This window comes from Phoca vitulina, unplaced genomic scaffold, assembly GCF_004348235.1.
Source record: "Phoca vitulina isolate PV1807 unplaced genomic scaffold, GSC_HSeal_1.0 scaffold10, whole genome shotgun sequence".
In the NCBI taxonomy this organism is placed as follows: Eukaryota; Metazoa; Chordata; class Mammalia; order Carnivora; family Phocidae; genus Phoca; species Phoca vitulina.
The window spans coordinates 8,626,024-8,645,710 of NW_022589713.1; the positions used below are offsets into that span (position 1 = coordinate 8,626,024).

General features: G+C 37.4%; 1 protein-coding gene across 3 annotated transcripts in view; it reads right to left on the reverse strand.

The window, feature by feature from the left end:
• Positions 1-19,687, reverse strand: part of RNF13 (ring finger protein 13) — a 166,631-nt gene that overhangs the window by 137,110 nt on the left and 9,834 nt on the right. For all 3 annotated transcript variants that reach the window (XM_032408465.1, XM_032408464.1, XM_032408466.1), the window contains exon 2: positions 2,936-3,065. In XM_032408465.1, the coding sequence (XP_032264356.1) occupies positions 2,936-3,049 (114 nt within the window). In that variant the 5' untranslated portion in view covers positions 3,050-3,065. The remainder of the gene's footprint in view (positions 1-2,935; positions 3,066-19,687) is intronic.

Below are 19,687 nucleotides of genomic sequence, written 5' to 3' on the forward strand. Positions count from 1 at the left end.
AAGTAACAAATGCTAACAATTACTGAGCATTTATGATATCATGCTAAACACCCGACAGGTGTTCATTTATTTAATACTTACAAAAACCCTATAAAGTCGGCCACTATTTTATCATCCTCATTTTACAGACTGTCCACAAAATGTTGAAAATAACTTGCTCTAGTAAGTAGGAGGAACCAGGATTCTCACCCAGGCAGTCTGGTCCCAGAGCTCTAGCTCTTAACTCATTGCCCCACACTTTCTCTCATACAGTCTCATTTCATAAGTAACTTAAGAGATGTTAAGCTGTTTGTCCAAGAGTGGAAGAACTGGAATTCAACTCACATTCTAACTCCAGTGCAGGAGCTCTTAATAACCGTGCTATATAATCCAATCCATTCACACCGCTAACTACTGGGCGCTTCTCTCCTACTCTGCCCACTGGCCCTCATAACCACCTACCAAGCAACAGATTCTCTGACAAATCCCTACAACAGAATCAAAAGGTAGATTGGGAGTAAACCAAAATTGGGTTGTTTGACTCTCTCTGAAGCTACATTAAGATGGATACTAATTCTCAGTAAGATCATGACACAGCTCAAGGCTAATTAATAATTTCTCATTTCATTTTGGGTCAAAAGAGAGAGAAATGATCAGATAAGAGATGATGAGGATGAACTACTAACAGAAATAACAACAATCTAAAGTACCAAGGAATAGGTGCTATTAAAAGAAAATATGAAAGAATTAAATCTCCAAGGAAAAGCTATTAATTGGTTCATTTATTGATTTCTTACTGTATAACTCTCACTAGGCACCAGAAACAAAGTGCAGTAAGACACAGTCCTGCCTTCCAAATACTCACAATCTAGGGGGCTTACTGACAAGTCAGCAACAAACTATAGTAGCACCTCCATATTCTCTTAGAACTCTAACTAGGTTGGACAAACATTGTTGTCAGGAAATTAACAAATGGGAGAATTCAACTGCCAAAAATAAAATCATCTGAATTTTATCTTTTCAAAAGCAGCATCCTAATACCAGTCCAAAATGGACCAAACTGATGCCAAATTTATTTAAATCTGTAATACTACACACTACACTACTACACACTGAAATCTTTCAGGATGCTCTTATTTAATTAAAAGGAAGAGCTAAACATTTTCTGGCTTTTGACTCACTTCCTTTTAATGCTTGTGTTATCACATCTAGTTCCTCTGCCTTGATATTTAGTTCCCCTTTTTACTAGTTACATGCCTTCACAATCTACTCTCCTCCAGCTATTTCTGCACCGTCAGCCTTCTATCCTTTAGTGTCAGCATAAAGACCCCCATTTAGGCAGCTCCCATGCTGATGGTTCCTTCCCTAGATGATATCAACATACATTCCACACATTTACTTGCCTGAAACACGGGGAACACTACTGGCAAAGACTGATTGTACTTCTATACCTAATATTTTATTTTGTGTCTATATTAAAAAGAAAAAAACCACCTCAGGCAGTGTCATACACTGTTGGAGGTAGTGGGTGAAGGATGAGGAGAATGATAATTATAATGAAGATAAAAAAGATAAAACTTTTATTATCTGTAGATACTGTTCTAAGCAGTTTATCTTATTTAAAACATTTACTATCTGTTAGATACTGTTCTAAGCAGTTTATCTTACTTATCACTACAACATACCAGTTTACAAATAAAGAAACTGAAGTACTTAGAGTGGCTAAGTAATTTGATTAGGATCACACAGCTGGTTAAGTTCCCAGAGCAGGCCACTGAAACTTATTTAACCCATCACATAGCTGAACCATAAAATAAAAATCCACTTCAGGTAAAAAGAAAAGAAGGAAAACAAGGAGTGGCAGATGTTACAAACAACAGAGGAAGAGGAGGGGAGAATATGGAAGAAATCAAAGGAGAAAAGGGACACACCGAGAACTTCATTCCCTGATCAGTCCATAAATCCTCTATTTCATTTCAAAAGTCATCCCAAGAATATTCCAAGGACTCTGGGGACCAATTTAGAGGAAAATTTGCACGTCATTGGACTCTTAGTCCTTAAAGGTTCTACTTTTACTCCATCTACACTATTCCAGAAAAAAATCTAATCAACCAGTTCCCTACTACAGAGGATAACAGAGGGTGACAAATTTCATATGAATTAGAGTTGCTATGATTCAAAAGTTAGGATATAGAAACCAGCCTGGCTCTCCCAAATTATGCAATGACTAGGCCTAGACACTTCCCCAACTACCACAGTATACAGAAACATGGCTGAGGACCACATGAAGCTTCGGTCAGCAACAATTCTGGCCCTTCTGTCTCTAGAATTACCTACTGTCATTAAGCAAATCACTTGTACCCAGAAATTAAAAATAACATATCTTTAACATAGTACCTAGAGTACAGATGTACATACATACACACAGTTAATTCTTCCTTTTCTGGCTTCACAGAAAATATACACTTCCCAGGGTAGAGGACAGTAAGACAACCTAGAAAGAACTACTAAGGTTTTGAGGAGCAATGTTCTATAAAAACTTTTCTCAAAGACAAGATTGTTGTGCTTTCCTTCTCATTAACATTAATCTGAGCTTGAAATTTTCTATAAGCATCTTATATAATTTTTCAAAATATCGTCATCAAAGTCATTAGAGCTATGCTAATTACCAAGAAAAACAGTAAGATTCTACACAAATACACAGCATGTAGATACATGTGTGCATGAGCTCTCCTGAGAGTGCACACACTCTCAAGAGCAACATTTATCAGGTACTTATTGTGAGATCTTACGTTAGATATTAAGCAATAAAACGATGAGTAAGGTCCTCCACTTTCAAATAACAACTATGTATACGTGCCTGTATGTTCATAGGTAAATGTCTTATCATTTAGGACTTATAAAAGCTTTTTCTGAAGAATGCTTTTTAGACATGAATAAATTTTACTGTACTTACTGCTAAAATGTCTGCTTCTACAGGTAGTAGGTTTAAGAATGCAAAGAGCTGGACAGTCAAGATGGTATAGACTTGTGTGGCCGACAGCATGAGCATCCCTATGGAGAGCAGCATCTTGCTGTAAAATCACCTGGAAGACAAGCAAGTAGGTAACAATGAGCTCTGGTGCTTTGTCCCTGAAAACAAGTCATTTCATATATTAATTCCTGATGTCCAAAAATCTCTTAACTACAAACATGGGTTAACATTAAAATTAAACCTATTTCAAAAGCGTAAGAATTTACACAGATTTGGACATTTAGGTAAACACCCAAAGTTAGTCAACAACTACCTAACTCATGGTGACTAAGTTCTGTGTTTTAACCACAAAACAAATGTCTTCCTGCAGTTCTCGGTGTACAGTATAGCTTGTCTACTACCTCAGTTATGAAGGGAACTAGATTTCAATCTAAATAATGGCTTAAAAACACTTCACAATTTTTACAATTTTAAGGAATTTTTATACTTCTTTGAATACAACTTATAATTTCTCATGTAAATTTACTTATTTATTCTTGCATATTGTACCCACTTTAGAGAAGGTAAAAAAATAGCCATATATTATAAAGTAATATGCTTTGCCCTTTCCCTCTTGACAGTATATACCTTTTTCCCTCTCCACATCCCAATGTCAACAGTGCAGCTACCTTTTCCAACCTCATCCAATTTTCTACATGAGTCCTTATCTATCTTGCAGCAAAAAGATACCATTAGGGACTAAACAATAAGCAAGTAATAAGTATTAAAACTCTCTTGGTAGGCCTCAACCATTGGTATAACATATATTTTTTTTTTTTTTAAGATTTTATTTATTTATTTGACAGAGAGAGACACAGCGAGAGAGGGAACACAAGCAGGGCAAGTGGGAGAGGGAGAAGCAGGCTTCCCGCGGAGCAGGGAGCCCGATGTGGGGCTCGATCCCAGGACCCTGGGATCATGACCTGAGCCGAAGGCAGACGTTCAACGACTGAGCCACCCAGGCGCCACCGGTATAACATATTTTTTTTAAAGTTGAGAACAAAGTTTGCAAAGACAAGGGCCTTTATAATGAATTAGTTCATTAAATGCCACCAACTCAAGTAAGACCAATTTTGATGATGATTACTGTTGATAAGGCTCTGTATTTGGAGACTACCATACAGACTCAAACTGTGACTCTTTGACACACACTGAAAGAGAAAGACCTCTGAATACTTTTTGAACTACCTTCTTACAAAGCCATTAAGATCAAAGAAGAAATAAAGTTGAAAACATGTCAAATGTATAGCTCTATTCCACAGAGACAGAAAGTAGATTAGTGGTTGCGGGGGGCGGGGGCGGTGGCTGGAGGTAGGAGTCAAGGGAGGGGTGGTGGGCAGCTAGGAATGGGGAATAACTGCCCATGGGTATGGGGTTTCTTTTCAGGGTGATTAAAATTTACATTGTGGTGGGGCGCCTGGGTGGCGCAGTCGTTAAGTGTCTGCCTTCGGCTCAGGCCATGATCCCAGGGTCCTGGGATTGAGGCCCGCATCAGGCTCCCTGCTCCGCGGGAAGCCTGCTTCTCCCTCTCCCACTCCCCCTGCTTGTGTTCCCTCTCTTGCTGTGTCTCTGTCAAATAAATAAAATCTTTAAAAAAATAAAATAAAAATAAAATAAAATTTAGATTGTGGTGATGGTTGCACAACTTTATAAATATATTAAAAATCACTGTGCTGGGACACCTGGGTGGCTCAGTCGGTTAAGCATCTGCCTTCAGCTCAGATCATAATCCCAGGGTGCTGGGATCGAGCCCCAGAGCCCCACATCGGGCTCCCTGCTCAGCAGGGAGCCTACCCCTCCCTCTCCCTCTCCCTCTGCCTGCCGCTCCCCCTGCTTGCTCTCGCACTCTGACAAATAAAAAAATTTTTTTTAAAAATCACTGTGCTGTTCCCTTTAAATGGGTCAATCTTATGGTGTGTGAATTCAGTCTATAAAGCTTTTTTTTTTAAGTATAGATTTGTTGATATTAGTTTCTTACGTAAAATATATAATATACCTCTGTGCAGAAAAGAATTAACATGGCAGGCCTGAGGCTGCTATCCTTAGAAAGACCTGCTTGCAGGGTTGGCCCTTCACGGGCATCTGGGAACTTGGATTTCAGGAGGGTTGTATCATTCCCCCATAAGAACAGCTCATTGTGTCTGAACTCTGCAATGTGGTTATGTTGAAAACACATTTTCTTTCTGGGAATCTGAAATTTTAAACATGCTAGGCAGAGGGTACATACAGAACATTCCCCAATAGAAATCCTGGGCACTGAGCTTCCCTGGTAGACATTTCATATGTGTTGTCATAACTCAGTGCTGAGGAATTAAGCAAATACTATATGACTCCATTGAGAGAGGACTCTTAAAAGCTTACATCCAGTCTTCTCTGGACTTTATCCCATGTGCCTTTTCCCTTTGCTGATTTTGCTTTGTATCCTTTCACTGTAATAAATCATAGTTATGAGTACAACTAGATGCTGAGTCCTGTAAGTCCTTCTAGTAAATCACTGAACCTGCAGGTAGTCTTAGAGATCCCCAGCACAACCACACTAGATAATTTCTGGCCAGAAATCATATCATAACAAATATGCAAATCCTCATAAAATAAGGTACAGTTACCACTAAACCTTGTTAGAGAGAATATGCAGTATGTTGACTACTGATGTGTTTGAGAAACTTCATCTGAGTAAGAACTATGACTTTCTTTGTAAAGTTCTGGAATTCCCAGCCAACTCTGGGGGTAAGGAGAGGGAGAAAGAGTTTAGAGGAAAAATAACTCTAAGGGTATAACCACAACAACTATAACTGATCACTAAGTGCCAAGCATTTCTCTAAGCATGTTATCAAGTTACACTCATCTAAACCTAACAACTCCCTTTTCATAGATAAGGAAAACTTAAGTATTGGTAAGTAACTTACTCAAGTTCAAACAACGAATAATGGCAGAACCGGGGTTCAACAAACCCAGGCAGCTTCCAAAATCCACACTCTAAAGGCCAATGGACAATAACATCAATAATCAAGGTTGATGTTCAAAAGGTAATGACCCTATGCTTAAACAGGTACTCAAAAGCTTCAAACCAAAGTTCATGGCACAACAGCCACTTAATTGTTTCCTTCTTTTACTCTGGATATGAGGGGGAGGAGGGGACTGGGAGAGGAGTGCATATGTGTATATTTAACAATATGCAGTGAGTTTGGTTATACTTATTTTTGCTTTTATTGCCTTTTTAAAAATAACACATTCTGGAGTTTTTATAGTCTCTATTTACAAAACTAGTTCTTGTTCATTGTAAAAAATGTACAAAAAATTTAAACCACTCATAATCACCAAATTAAGTAATAACCAGTGTATTTTGATGTATAACCTTCCATTCTTTTAGTTATATGTATGTTCAAATATATATTTAGCAAAATTGGGGATATACGGTATGTACATGTTGTTTTGTCAAATGTATTCTTTTCACTTCATATATTGTGAATATTTTCCTAATTCATTAACTATACTTGAAAAAATTAAAAATTTCAAACCCTGCACCACAACATGTCCTGGAGAACCATTGCAGATAGCAGTCCAGGAGGCCTTCTGGAGCTTCCACACCTTCTAAACATTTTTTTTTTTTTAATGTATTTCATACATTGGGTTTCCACACATGACTTTGTTTATACAAAATGAAAACTATTGGTTTAAAACAGTGTATAATGACCACATGTCATTCCATATGAATGTGCTATAACGGATTTAATGGAATCTCTATTGTTGGAAATTTTTTTTTACCATTATAAACTCTGCAATAAATACTCTTGTAGTTAAACCTTATAGGCACACCCTTAGTTTTTTTAAGGTCATAGGAGTAGTAGTATTAAAACTGTGCCAAGAAATAGGAGATCTAGTATTTGACAGACCTAGGTTTATGTCGTAGTACTGACACATACTAACAGTGTGATTTTGAGAGAAAATGATTAAGTTACTTCATCTGTAAAAGCAGATTACTCAGGATTTAAAAAGATAACTCTGGAATAAATACAAAAATGCAGATAAGGACTTAACAGCAGCGGAATATAGGAGGAAGAGAATTTGAGTGGTGCTGCCAAAAGACAAAAGAGGAAATACTAAAGGAGAACTACAGTTAGTGGAGGTCAGTACAATGTGGGAATTTTTTTCACTTAATGTTTGTGAAATACTCTGGTGGACATGTAAACAGATAGTGATAAATAGAAGTCAGGAGCTCTACCCAAAGCATAGAGAGATTTAGGGATCATCAACAAATAGGTGATAACTAAAGTGGTCTTAATGTAAAAAAAAAGTGAAAATTAAGAAGAGAAGAGGGCTAAAGAAAACTGAAGAATATCTAACGTTAAGGGTCCGGAGAAAGGGAAAATAGAGAAAGACTGATTTCACAAAAGTCACGAAAGAATTTTGAAATCAATGTGGGGGGGAAGGCAGGCAGTTAGTCAACAGAGGTAAACTATAAAGAAGTGGCAAAAAGTCTAAAATCTTCAGAGTCCGCCCAATCTAAACAATTTTATTCCCCAGCAGTCCAAAAGGTATCCTTACTCTGATCAACTCACGACTTCCAAGAATGCACCCTGCTGTCACCAGCTCTATATCTTCATTCATGTTATCCAGAAATTTAAAATCCACTCCACTATCTTCAAAGGAAAATTTAGGAGAAAACTAAGAATCCTATGATATCCTATGCAAAATTTTATGTGTAAATATACACCATTTCTGTAAAAAAGATCCATGGTTATTAACACACATTCTAAAAAAAAAAAAAAAAAAAAAAAAAATCACACAAATCTCCAAGAAGTCTTCCAGAGAGAAAGGTTAATAAGCTTAAATCCTCAATGCTTTCTTGTAACACTTAAACTACTGGGTTAAGATATATTAGGCAACATTATTTATTAGGAAAAGGACTTCCTAATTTATGAAAAGCATGACAAGTAGAAAAACTATAAGCTAATTATAAAAGCTTGTCACCAAAACAAAAACATTCCCTGAAACATTCTTGAAATCAAGTGTGACCCTTAAAGAAACCTGGAAGCTACTCATGGACTATTACAAAAAGTGGTTCCCTTCCCATAGGAGACTTTCCTACGCTGCCCTGATACACACCCACACATGCTTGTCTGTTACAATCCAGTATACTCTTCATTGAGTACAAAAGCTGCACCTGGATGAATGTAAGGTTCTCAGTGAAGATATATATTGATATGCTATGTTCCCAGTCTGTATTCTTCTACAAAGCTAGTGGAACCTGGTGTCAGGTTATGGCCAATCATTTATTAAGAGTGTTAATGTCAACCAGAACCCCTCACTGCTCATGCAGAGTGGGTATTATACCTTTCTTCACCATTACAATTCTCATCAGCCTCTTATCTTTGAATTAATTCAACTACTGCGGCTCCTATAGCAGATTTCAATAAAAGTATTGTTTGTTGTGACTTTTATCACCCCCAAATAGAACACATTCTATTGAGGACATTTCTTTAGAACCATGTTTAGAAAGAGCACAGAGAAAAGCCTTCTAATAAAACTGAAGCCACCACCTTGGCCCCTCTGGCCAACTAAGTAGTCTAAGTTTTAGCAAGCACCTTTAACCCTGTGTGATTAACTAAACCTTTCTTGGTGCATCTATAGATCATGCATTGTTTCCAGTCTGGGAACCAAACCCTCTTACACAACCTGCCCCAACCCCCACTCCCCCAGGCACCAATACACAACCTCCAGGCACCAGGATGTCTGGAGCTGCACATAATCAAGTGTTATAGACCACTGTGCTCCCCTTTTACTGATTAATTGCCCTAAAGTTCTTTTAAAAATCTTTGGGCCAGGCAGAAACCTCAGAGCTGGTTTTTGGACTAAGAGTCAGCTTTCTTCCCAGGTGGTGGGCATCCTGAATAAAGCTCATATTCCTTTCTTTCCCCCCCGCCAAGTTTTGTTTTTTTGTTTTTTGTTTTTTTTTTTAAGATTTTATTTATTTGTTTGAGAGTGAGAGAGAGCATGAATGGTAGGGAGGGGCAGAGGGAAAGGGAGAAGCAGACTCCCTGCTGAGGGGGAAGCCAGGTGCGGGGCTTGATCCCAGGACTCTGGGATCACCACTGGAGCCGAAGGCAGACTCTTAACAGACAGAGCCACCCAGGCACCCCTTTTTCCAAGTTTTTATTTAAATTCCAGTTAGTGGGGTGCCTGGGTGGCTCAGTTGCTTAAGTGTCCGAGTCTTGACTTGGGCTCAAATCATGATGGCAGGGTCGTAAGATCGAGGCCCACGTCAGGGCTCCATGCTCAGCGTGGAGTCTGCTTATCCCTCTCATACCCACCGCCACTTTCGTGAGCTCGCTCTCTCTCAAATAAATAAATAAATATTTCAAAAAATTTAAATTCCAGCTAGTTAACATACGGTGTAATATTTGTTTCAGGTACAGAATTTAATGATTCATCACTTACATACAACACCCAGTGCTCATCACAAGTCAAAACTTTCCAGTCAAAACTTGTCTCTTGAGTATTGGCTTTTCAAGCAACAAGTAGCTGAACTTCGGTTTTTGGTAACAAAATCTTGCTTGTTACAAATACCTACCTCTTTTCTTCCATACCACCCTCTCTCTCCCTTTCCATATCTTTCCCTCTCTTTCTCTCTTTCCTTCTCCTCTCCCTCTCTCTCTCTCTCTCGATAATTACCAAAATAGAACATGACTCTATATTCATTCTAAGTATTCCTATAATCAGAGTAAGGCTGCACTTCTTCAATGGAAGTATATAGTAGAGAATATGCTAGAATTCCTTGAGAACTACCAAGCAAATTTCTTAGAGGTATAGCCATTACCATGATCTCTGATCATATCTAATTGTGCCTACTACTTGACAGAATTTGGTCATGGTGCTGTTGAATTTGGTTTACTAGGATTGAGAATTTTTGCATCAATATTCCTAAGAAATACTGGTCTGTAGTTTTCTTGTAGTATCTTTGTCTGGCTTTCATATCAGAATAATGCTGGTCCTATATAATGAGCTAGGAAGTATTCCCTCCTTTTCAACTTTTTGAAATAGTTTAAGAAGGATTGGTATAATTCTTTTTTTTATTATGTTATGTTAATCACCATACATTACATCATTAGTTTTTAATGTAGTGTTCCATGATTCATTGTTTACGTATAACACCCAGTGCCCATGCAGAACGTGCCCTCTTTAATACCCATCACCAGGCTAACCCATCCTCCCACCCCCTCCCCTCTAGAACCCTCAGTTTGTTTTTCAGAGTCCATAGTCTCTCATGGTTCATCTCCCCCAGGATTGGTATAATTCTTTTTAAAAATATTTGGTAGGGGCGCCTGGGTGGCTCAGTTGGTTGAGCATCTGCCTTCGGCTCAGGTCATGATCCCAGGGTCCTGGGATCAAGTCCCGAATCAGGCTCCCTGCACAGTGGGGAGCCTGCTTCCCCTCACCCACTTCCCCTGCTTGTGTTCCCTCTCTCGCTGTGTCTTGCTCTGTCTCTGTCAAATAAATAAATAAAAATCTTAAAAAAAAAAAAAAATATTTGGTAGACTTCACCAGTGAAGCCATTTGGTCCTGAGCTTTTCTTGCTTGGGAGGTTTTGAATATTGATATGATCTCCTTACTAGTCATAAAATCTATTCAGATCTTCTATTTCTTTATGATTCATTATTAGTAGGTTGTGTGTTCCATTTCAACTTGGTTATCCAATTTTTTGCTTTACAATTGTTCACAGTATTCTTTCATAATCCTTTTCATTTCTGTCAAATTGGTAATAATGTTTCCTCTTTCATGTCTGATTTTAGTTGAGCCTTCTTTTATTCCTTAAGTCTAGCTAAAGGTTTATTAATTTTGTTGATCTTTCCAAAGAACCAAGCCTTGATTGTTACTTTTCTCTTAGCCTTGTCTTTCAGAACTTGAACACCTATTGTTGTTGTTGTTGTTGTTATCTGTATGTTGTTGTTATTATTATCCGTATGGCCAAACAGAGCAAAGATGCCAGTTACTCATCTAATGCTGGTCCGGTATTTGCAAAACTTAAAATTTAAAAACTTCCCCAAGCATCACAGTAAATCCTAACCTCACATTTAAATCTGTGACAATACCATACAATTCATCTACACAAAATTACATCCTAAACCTTCATTTTACAAATGGGGATGCATTTAATAAGCGTTTAAGGCCAACAACTTTCAGGAAATTCCCTTCCAAACAACTTTTTATTCTGAAGATAACTCACATCCTGACATCAACTAGTTCAATGCCAAATAACACTCATGAAACAGCTAATCATCTCCATAGGAAAGCCTATGAAGAAACTCAACTCTATTGGTTCTCAAGCTACTTTCCTGAGCATGACCAGCATTCCAAAAATGGACCAAAACACTCCATTGCTAAAATAATGGTAATCTTTTCCTAATTTGCCAAAAGATTTAATGGACAGTAATTTCAATTTGCTTTTCTCCATAAATTTATTTTATATTACAAAATGCATCAAAAGAATATATGCTATAGCAAGCACTAACAAAAAAAATAAGTGAACAACTGGGGCGCCTGGGTGGCTCGGCCATTGGGTGTCTACCTTCGGCTCAGGTCATGGTCCCAGGGTCCTGGGATCGAGCCCCCAGTCAGGCTCCCTGCTCTGCGGGAGGCCCGCTTCTCCCTCTCCCACTCCCCCTACTTGTGTTCCCTCTCTCGCTGTGTCTCTCTCTGTCAAAGAAATAATCTTTAAAAAAAAAAAAAAGTTTAAAAAAAGTGAACTAGTTAACTACTTTAGTGCAAAATTTATAATAGCCAAATCACATTTCATAAAATAGATTTTTTTTAACAAAATGTGCTAATGGTCATGTACGTATATTGTGTATATATGGTACTATGTTTCCTCTAAAATACTATAATCACTTGTTGTTTGAATTGAGAACATCAGTAACTTCACAGTATTCCCTAAAAAGCATCATGACTTCCAAGAGTTTTAACAACTGAGAACTACTAATATAAATTAGATTCCCATTAAGCATGGTTTTTTAAAGAAATGGTTGAGAGGCTGTCAGGAACAAAAGAAGTGTTACAAAAGAAAAAAACAACACGCTTAATTAACTTTTTAAGCAAAAATAAGATGGCTAATAGTTCTTTGAAAGGAAACCATAGGTTGCCCATCTAATTTCTCTAATGCAAAGCTATCCAAACTAAAAAAAGGTTCATCTAAGATTTTTAACCATTACCATCAACAAAAGCAAAATTTTTTCAGGTTCCATGACAATGCTTTACAATTTGATTTTTCCCAACAAATGAAACAAAATGAACAAATTTTTAATTTCAAAAGGTTAGGAAATAGCAAAACATCAATTCTTTCCAACCTCAGGGCCTCATACAAACTATTCCCAATGTTTAGTATGTAGTCACATTGACTTTTTTCCCCATAGAAACAGTATTTTACTATTTCCCTCAAAATATCAACTATAATAGAATCAAGGATATTTCTACTGTTAAGTGACAGAATTCATGTCCTGTTCTTCCACAACATATACCCTCTCTTAGTCTTATGCAAAAATAAACAATGAGTTCTCCTTTTTTATATTAAACATTATTGAGCATTAGGCATTAAAAATAAAATTAATCAATTGTGGTATGTACATATAATGTAATTCACTACACCAATGAAAATGAACAACAGCTATATAACACAGATGAATTTCACAATAACCCTAAGCCAATAAAGCCACAGGGAATGCAAACATAATTCCACCCATATGAAGTTCTTTAAAAAACAAAGCAGATGACATTTTGCAGAGATTCACACTTAAGAAGTTAAAACAAAGAAAAATGAGGAAGTTATCATAAAAATATACAATGGGTACCTCAAGGGTAAGAAAGGGGACTGTGATCAGGGAAAGGGTGCTTCTAGTATGCCACCAATATTCCATATCTCAACCTGGGCTGTGGCAAGATGGGAACTGGCATTATCATTATTCCTTAAAAACATACAGGATTTTTTTAAAGAAAAAAAAGAAGAGAATAAAGTAGCCTGCCATTTAAAACAAGACTTTTTTGTTTTGTTTCTCTGACTACATGGAAATGTTATAAAAGCTGGCAAGTAGTAGCTTACCGAGATCACACTCACACTAAGCACGTCAACAAATAAGCAACTATTAAAATCCAGACTCATATCCAACCCCAGTTACAGCTTCTCCTTCAGTGGACAGGAGATGGTATCTGGTAATGTGTACTACTCATATTATTAACATGTACTCCAGCTGTTTCTTATCACCAAGGAAGTTTGGAAAATATGCTTTAGTCCAGTACAGCACTTATCACCTGGGGGCCTGGGATAAAAATTTTACACAATGTCCCCTAGTGAATCCTTAGATCAAGCCAAATTTGGAAAACATGGTTCTCAACCATAAACTGGCAACTGGCATACCAAGTCATTATTCATAAACTTCAAGTCAAAGAGGTATGGAATAGAGAGAGTGAATTAGAGGGAGAAAAAAAACAGAGAATAGGAACGCTAACAAAAATACATGTCATAATTCTCTCAAATACCACCGTTGTCACCAGTGCCACAGGTTGCCAACCCAGCCACAAGCCACCCAGCAAACAAGAAAAACACAACAATGAAATCGCTTTCATGGATATCAGAATCTTAGGCACCATTTAAGGAAACATGGCAGGAAATTGTTTTCTAGGTTATCAAAAATACCATGCTTGGTATACTTCAAAGTATCAATCTCCTGAACCAGAATATTTTTTTAGATGCTTCACACAAAAGTCACCACCATCTGTATAGATACATCAGTAGAGAACTTAATTTTAAGCCAGGTACTCTGCTGAGTACCTGACAGGACTGTTTTCCCATCTAATCCTCAGAATAACCTGCTCAAGTAAAATGAGTATTTTTGTGCTAGCATTCCAGTTTCCCTATTTTAGGGGACACGATTTCTATACGTACTAGAGACTGAATAAATGAACCAATTTCCATACCATTATCTCAGCCCCTAGCCCTCCCTCTTTAATTTATGCAGAATTTTTGAACAAAAAGCTGAGCATGCCCGCTCAATGACCCATACAGTTTGGATGATAAGCATGAAATCCGGCCAACTATGTTAATTGTGGAGGAGCATGGGACACCAGATCAAGTTATACCATTCCTCCTGATAACTGTTTCTTTAAAATATCACCCGAGGGTGCCCGGGTGGCTCAGTCAGTTGAGTGTCTGACTCTTGATCTCAGCTCAGGTCTTTATCTCAGGGCCGTGAGTTCAAGCCCCACTTTGGGCTCCACGCTGGATATGGAACCAACTTAAATGAAATAAAATAAAAATAAATAAAATATCACCCCAGAGCTCTATTCCTGGCCTTCTTTTCTGTACACCCCACTCTCCCTTGGCAAATGCCTGCAACCTGCCTCTGTACCCACCATGCCTCACTTAGTCTCCTCCACGTTTTTTTTTTTTTTACTCCTCATAATATTCATTACTTTCTATCATATTATAGTTTCCTTAAATGTCATGTTTATGGTTTAGTGTCCATCTTTGCTGTAAGACTATAAACTCCTCCAAAACAGGAATCTTTAATTTACAAATGTATCACAAGTATCTAAACAGTACATGGCATGTATTATATGTTCAATATTTGTAGAATGAATGCACACATGACCTCTCTTGGTATTATCTTCTACAGAGCCTCTGAATGTGGCTACCCTTTAATCATGGTAAAAAAAAAAAAAAGAAAAATTAAGACCTTAACACTAAAAGTATTTTATGTGTACATTAAAAAGAATGAATAAATATTATAAAAGAAAACAATTTGCTAATACATATAAAGTCTGAGTGGTAGAACTCTATATTGTTTTTATTTTCTTTATATTTATCTGCATATTTTAAAATAAAAAAATTAGGGGCGCCTGGGTGGCTCAGTCATTAAGCGTCTGCCTTCGGCTCAGGTCATGATCCCAGGGTCCTGGGATCAAGCCCTGCATCGGGCTCCCTGCTCAGCGGGAGGTCTGCTTCTCCCTCTCCCACTCCCCCTGCTTGTGTTCCCTCTCTCGCTGTCTCTCTGCCAAATAAATAAAATCTTTAAAAAAAAAAAAAACTGAAACTTTTCTAAAAGTCTATTTCACTTATATAATGTATACCAAACAGAAGCCTAAAAGAAAATATACAGAAATCTTAACGAAAATCCATTCCACTTGTTCAAGTTTTCTAAGTGCGCATTACTTTTACACCAAAAAAAAAAAAAAAGTTAACGAGCAAGCAATAAGGTCTTACAATTCACAAGTCTATTCACAATTTAAAAATGAAATGATTTCTTCTGAAATGAAATGTACAATCAAAAAAACAAACAAAAAAACAAAACAAAAAAGTGTGAAGAAAGGGCATATCTTAAGCCAAGAGTTAAGAAATCCTTTGTTGTTTTCTCTCTGTAAAGCATTCAAAAGGTTCCATCCCATGCCATAGTCCTTTTAGATATTATTGCCATAAAGTTCAAAAGTAACAGCCATTTGGGCTCCAAGGAATGTACATCAGTTGGCAATAAATCACGATGAACCACAGGCAATAGCTTAACTGTGATGCCATGGATTACTAGCACCCCACTTCCATTGCCAAGGAGCTCAGCACTGTGTTCACAACCAAAAACATGACCAAGCCAATACCAAAACTTCAAATTTTAGTTCTAGCTCCTGGAACCACTCCAGGGATCAATTTTCTATCAGCAGGGGTTCAATAATGAGACAAACTATAAAGTAAATTAAACAGAATGTTTGACAGAAGTAATTAGTAAACGATGATGGAGTAACTATAAAGATCTAAGGGATGGCAAGGAGCAGGAGAGAAGGAGTCTACATTTTAAATACATACAGTTTATAGTATGTCAATTATAAGTCAATAAAGAAGTTTTTAATTTTTTAAAAGAAACATAATTATTAAACTATAATGAGAAATATTTTTCCCCCTTCTTTTTTTTCCCTTGGTCCCCTCCCCAAGGCTGGGGTTTCTCATTGGAGAAGGTATGGCTGCAGCACACTAGAGAGAATTTCACCAGGCTATCCAAACCAGAGTTGGTCCAGTGTTGCCAGGCAAGCAGGAAACAATGCTTCGCAGGCAAGGTGAGGCTGGTGGTCAGGTGTGCAGAGGTACTCAGGGCACTGCTGTAGGCACAAGGCCAGGAATGCACAGTATCCATGCCAAGGGAACTGCAGGAAACAATTCCCTGAGGTAAAGACAAGCCAAGACTGGTGGGCCCATATGCAGAGGTAGGCAAGGCACTGAAGGTCCGAGGTGCAAGATACCCACTTCAGAAGGGCCATGGCAAATAGTCACCAGATCTGAACTGGGGCTGCGAGATCACTGAGGGCCTTTGCATTTTGGGCACATGGCTGAGGCAATCACCAGATGTCCTCAACCATGTGGACTGCTTGACAGACGATGCAACAAGAGCAAGAAAAGGAAAATACAGTTCACAGGAACATGGAAGAAAAAACCCCTTTTTCTAGTAAGTTCCCTCTAGCACTCTGTCCCCTCCAGCACCCTGTCCCCTTCAAGGCCTGATAAAGCTTGACATCCTGCTCTTTGTAAATGAGAACCAGTCCTTTATTGCAGAGCAGGTATTGATGGGGAAGTTTGGAGCACAAAGAAAATAAATTGGTAACTGACTCGGTTAATTTTCTGTTCATGACAGTATTTAAATAAGGCAGTGTTTCTCTCACTTAACAGGAGAAAAAGGAAAATAAATATATGGCCATTAGCATGTTATTAAGGCCAGAATCTGAAAGAGCACTGACAGTCTCTTTGAAGTATCATTGATTTTTAAAAGCCACACATATTTCATATTTTATTCTAGGCTATTATCCATGTATGTTTTAAAATAAAAATGTTCTCAATTACATAACAATTGATTGTTATGTTTATCAGCTTCCAGAGGCAGCCCACATTCCCTGACTGGTGGGCCCCTTTCTCCACCTCCAAAGGCAGCAATGGCAGATGATACCTTTCACATCACATTATTCTAAACTCCTCTTCTGCTTCTTTCTTCTAAATACCCTACCTGGACAATCCAGGATAATCTTCCTACCCCAAAGTCCTTAACCATATCTGCAAAGTTCCTTTTATCACATAAGATAATATACTCACAGGTTCCAGGTATTAGGATATGGACATCTTTGGGGTCACTGTTCTGTCTACCACAATAATTATTCCATTTCTCATCAAACCTTCAATTTATTCATTTACATCAGTATGGAATCATGGATTACTATTTTGTTCAACGGGTTATAAACTGTTACAGTTAATTATTTTGATGCCTAATTGTCCCCATCTTGGCTCAAACTGGCTTGTGTCTTTTTGATAGGTCTCCATCATTCTTGAGCCCTTCCTTGTTTTCTGACGAGATTTTCCAGTCTCATCTTATAGTTTTTCTGCCTCTGCCCAAAACCAGCCATTTCTTCAAGGAGAATATCCTTACAACTTTTCTGGAACCTTGTGATTACTTCAAAATAAAAAATATATATTATTTTATTTTAATCATGCCTTCTAAAGTTCATAATAAATTATTTGAGGCTAGTCTAAATATTAGTAGTACAGAGGACAGAAAAATTACCAGCTATAAAAAAATCACTGTGGGGGTGCCTGGGTGGCACAGTTGGTTGACTGACCGACTCTTGGTTTCAGCTCAGGCAGTGATCTCAGGGTCATGAGATCGAACCCCGTGTCAGGCTTGGTGTTCAGTCTGTTTGGGATTCTCTCTCCCCCTTCCTCTGCCCCTCCAACTCATGCTCAGCTCATTCTCTCTTTCTAAAAATAAGTAAATCTTTTTTAAAATAGAAATCACTGTGGTTTCTCTCAGAAACCCTGACAAATTGAATTTTTTTTTTTAAGATTTTTTTATTTATTCATTTGACAGAGAGACAGACAGCGAGAGAGGGAACACAAGCAGGGGGAGTGGGAGAGGGAGAAGCAGGCTTCCCGCTGAGCAGGGAGCCAGATGTGGAACTCGATCCCAGGACCCCAGGATCACAACCCGAGCTGAAGGCAGACGCTTAACGACTAAGCCACCCAGGCGTCCCTGAATTTAACTTTTAAAGTGTTATTGCCTATTGCCAAGACTTATAAGGAGAGTTGTAATATAGGGATCAAAGTTCTAATCCTGGTTCCATTGTTTACTGACTTGTTAATACCCTTGCAATTAGCCCCTATTCTTTATACATTATTCATTACATTACTATCTAATAAAATGTTAGTTTTTTTTGTCCTAATGCTAAAAATAATGCTCACTGGAAAGTATAAAGAAAATATAGAGGGGCGCCTGGGTGTCTCAGGCAACTAAGCATCAGACTCTTGATCTCAGCTCAGGTCTTAATCTTGGGTTGTGAGTTCAAGCCCTACATTGGGCTCCATGCCCAGCATTTAAAAAAAAAAAAAAGGAAAAGAAAAAAAATTGATTACCCATAATGTTAACATTCATAGATAACATTAGTGTTTCTCCTCCTGTGTTGCAGTTAGTTCTCACAGTTGGTTCTAATATATCCTTGATCTCCAAACCTCACTTTCAGCTCTTCTTCCTACTGCCACCCAGTTAACCCATAATGAACCCCAGCTCACCCAAGATACAAGGCACAAAGGCAACAACTTTACGATATACTCCATAACCAGTTGCCACAATTTCTTAAAATCTAATCCCTTATTCTATACCATTCACTTTATTCACAATGGTTCTGCTTCTCTGATCCAACCATGAGTGACAGTGTTTTTTCCACGCATATTTTACATCATTTGCATCATGTTATATTATGACTTATATGTTTTTTAGCTGAAAGTTGTATCAAACATTTCCCCTTTGTAATAAAACTCACAACATGTTAATTGTTGTTTATTATTCCATTATATAGTTCAATCATGACTTTGTCTAACCATTCCCCAACTGTTAAGATGAATCCAACTATTGCAATTACAAATAATTCTATGATAAATATAAATATCTTCACACATTTCTGATTATTTTCTTAGGATAAATTCCTAGATGTGGAATCACTACACCAAAGAAACATTTAAGACTTTATACATATTGCTTAACTGCCTTCTAGAAATAATGTTCCATTTATACTTCTAAATAAGTGTGCATTTCACTGCACTAATTATCCTTTCCTCATCTTAGTTGATATTAGGTAAAGTTATATGATACCAATAGCTAATGTTTATTGAATGCTTATTAGATTCTTGGCTAAGTACTTAATATGCATTATTTTTTTAATCCTCACAATACTATCAACAGATAGAGGTCGATTCTACTATCTTTCCATAAAGAAACTGAGACTTAGATCAGTAACATAAAGTGCTTATAACAGTGCCTGACATATAGCAAGCACTTTATAAGTATTTACTCTTATTTTTAAGTAACTGGCCTAATGATGCCTCTTATACAGTAGAGCTAATATTCAAATACAGATCTGTGTCACGAAATCCCAGCCTTTCCAGACGATTTGATTGTTGTATAAATTTGTACTGCTTTAATTACTTGTGAGGTTGAAACTATTCATAATAAAATTTTAAGGCTAAATATTTGAAAACTTTCAAGAAAAATGGAGAAAGGTAAACTGATGTATATTAATGATAATTCATACACTCACATTAGCTTTGATTCCAATCTTATTTTTATTACTCATGGATCTCTAAACTAGATTCAATGATAAGTATGGTTTATCCCTAAGGCTTTCTCT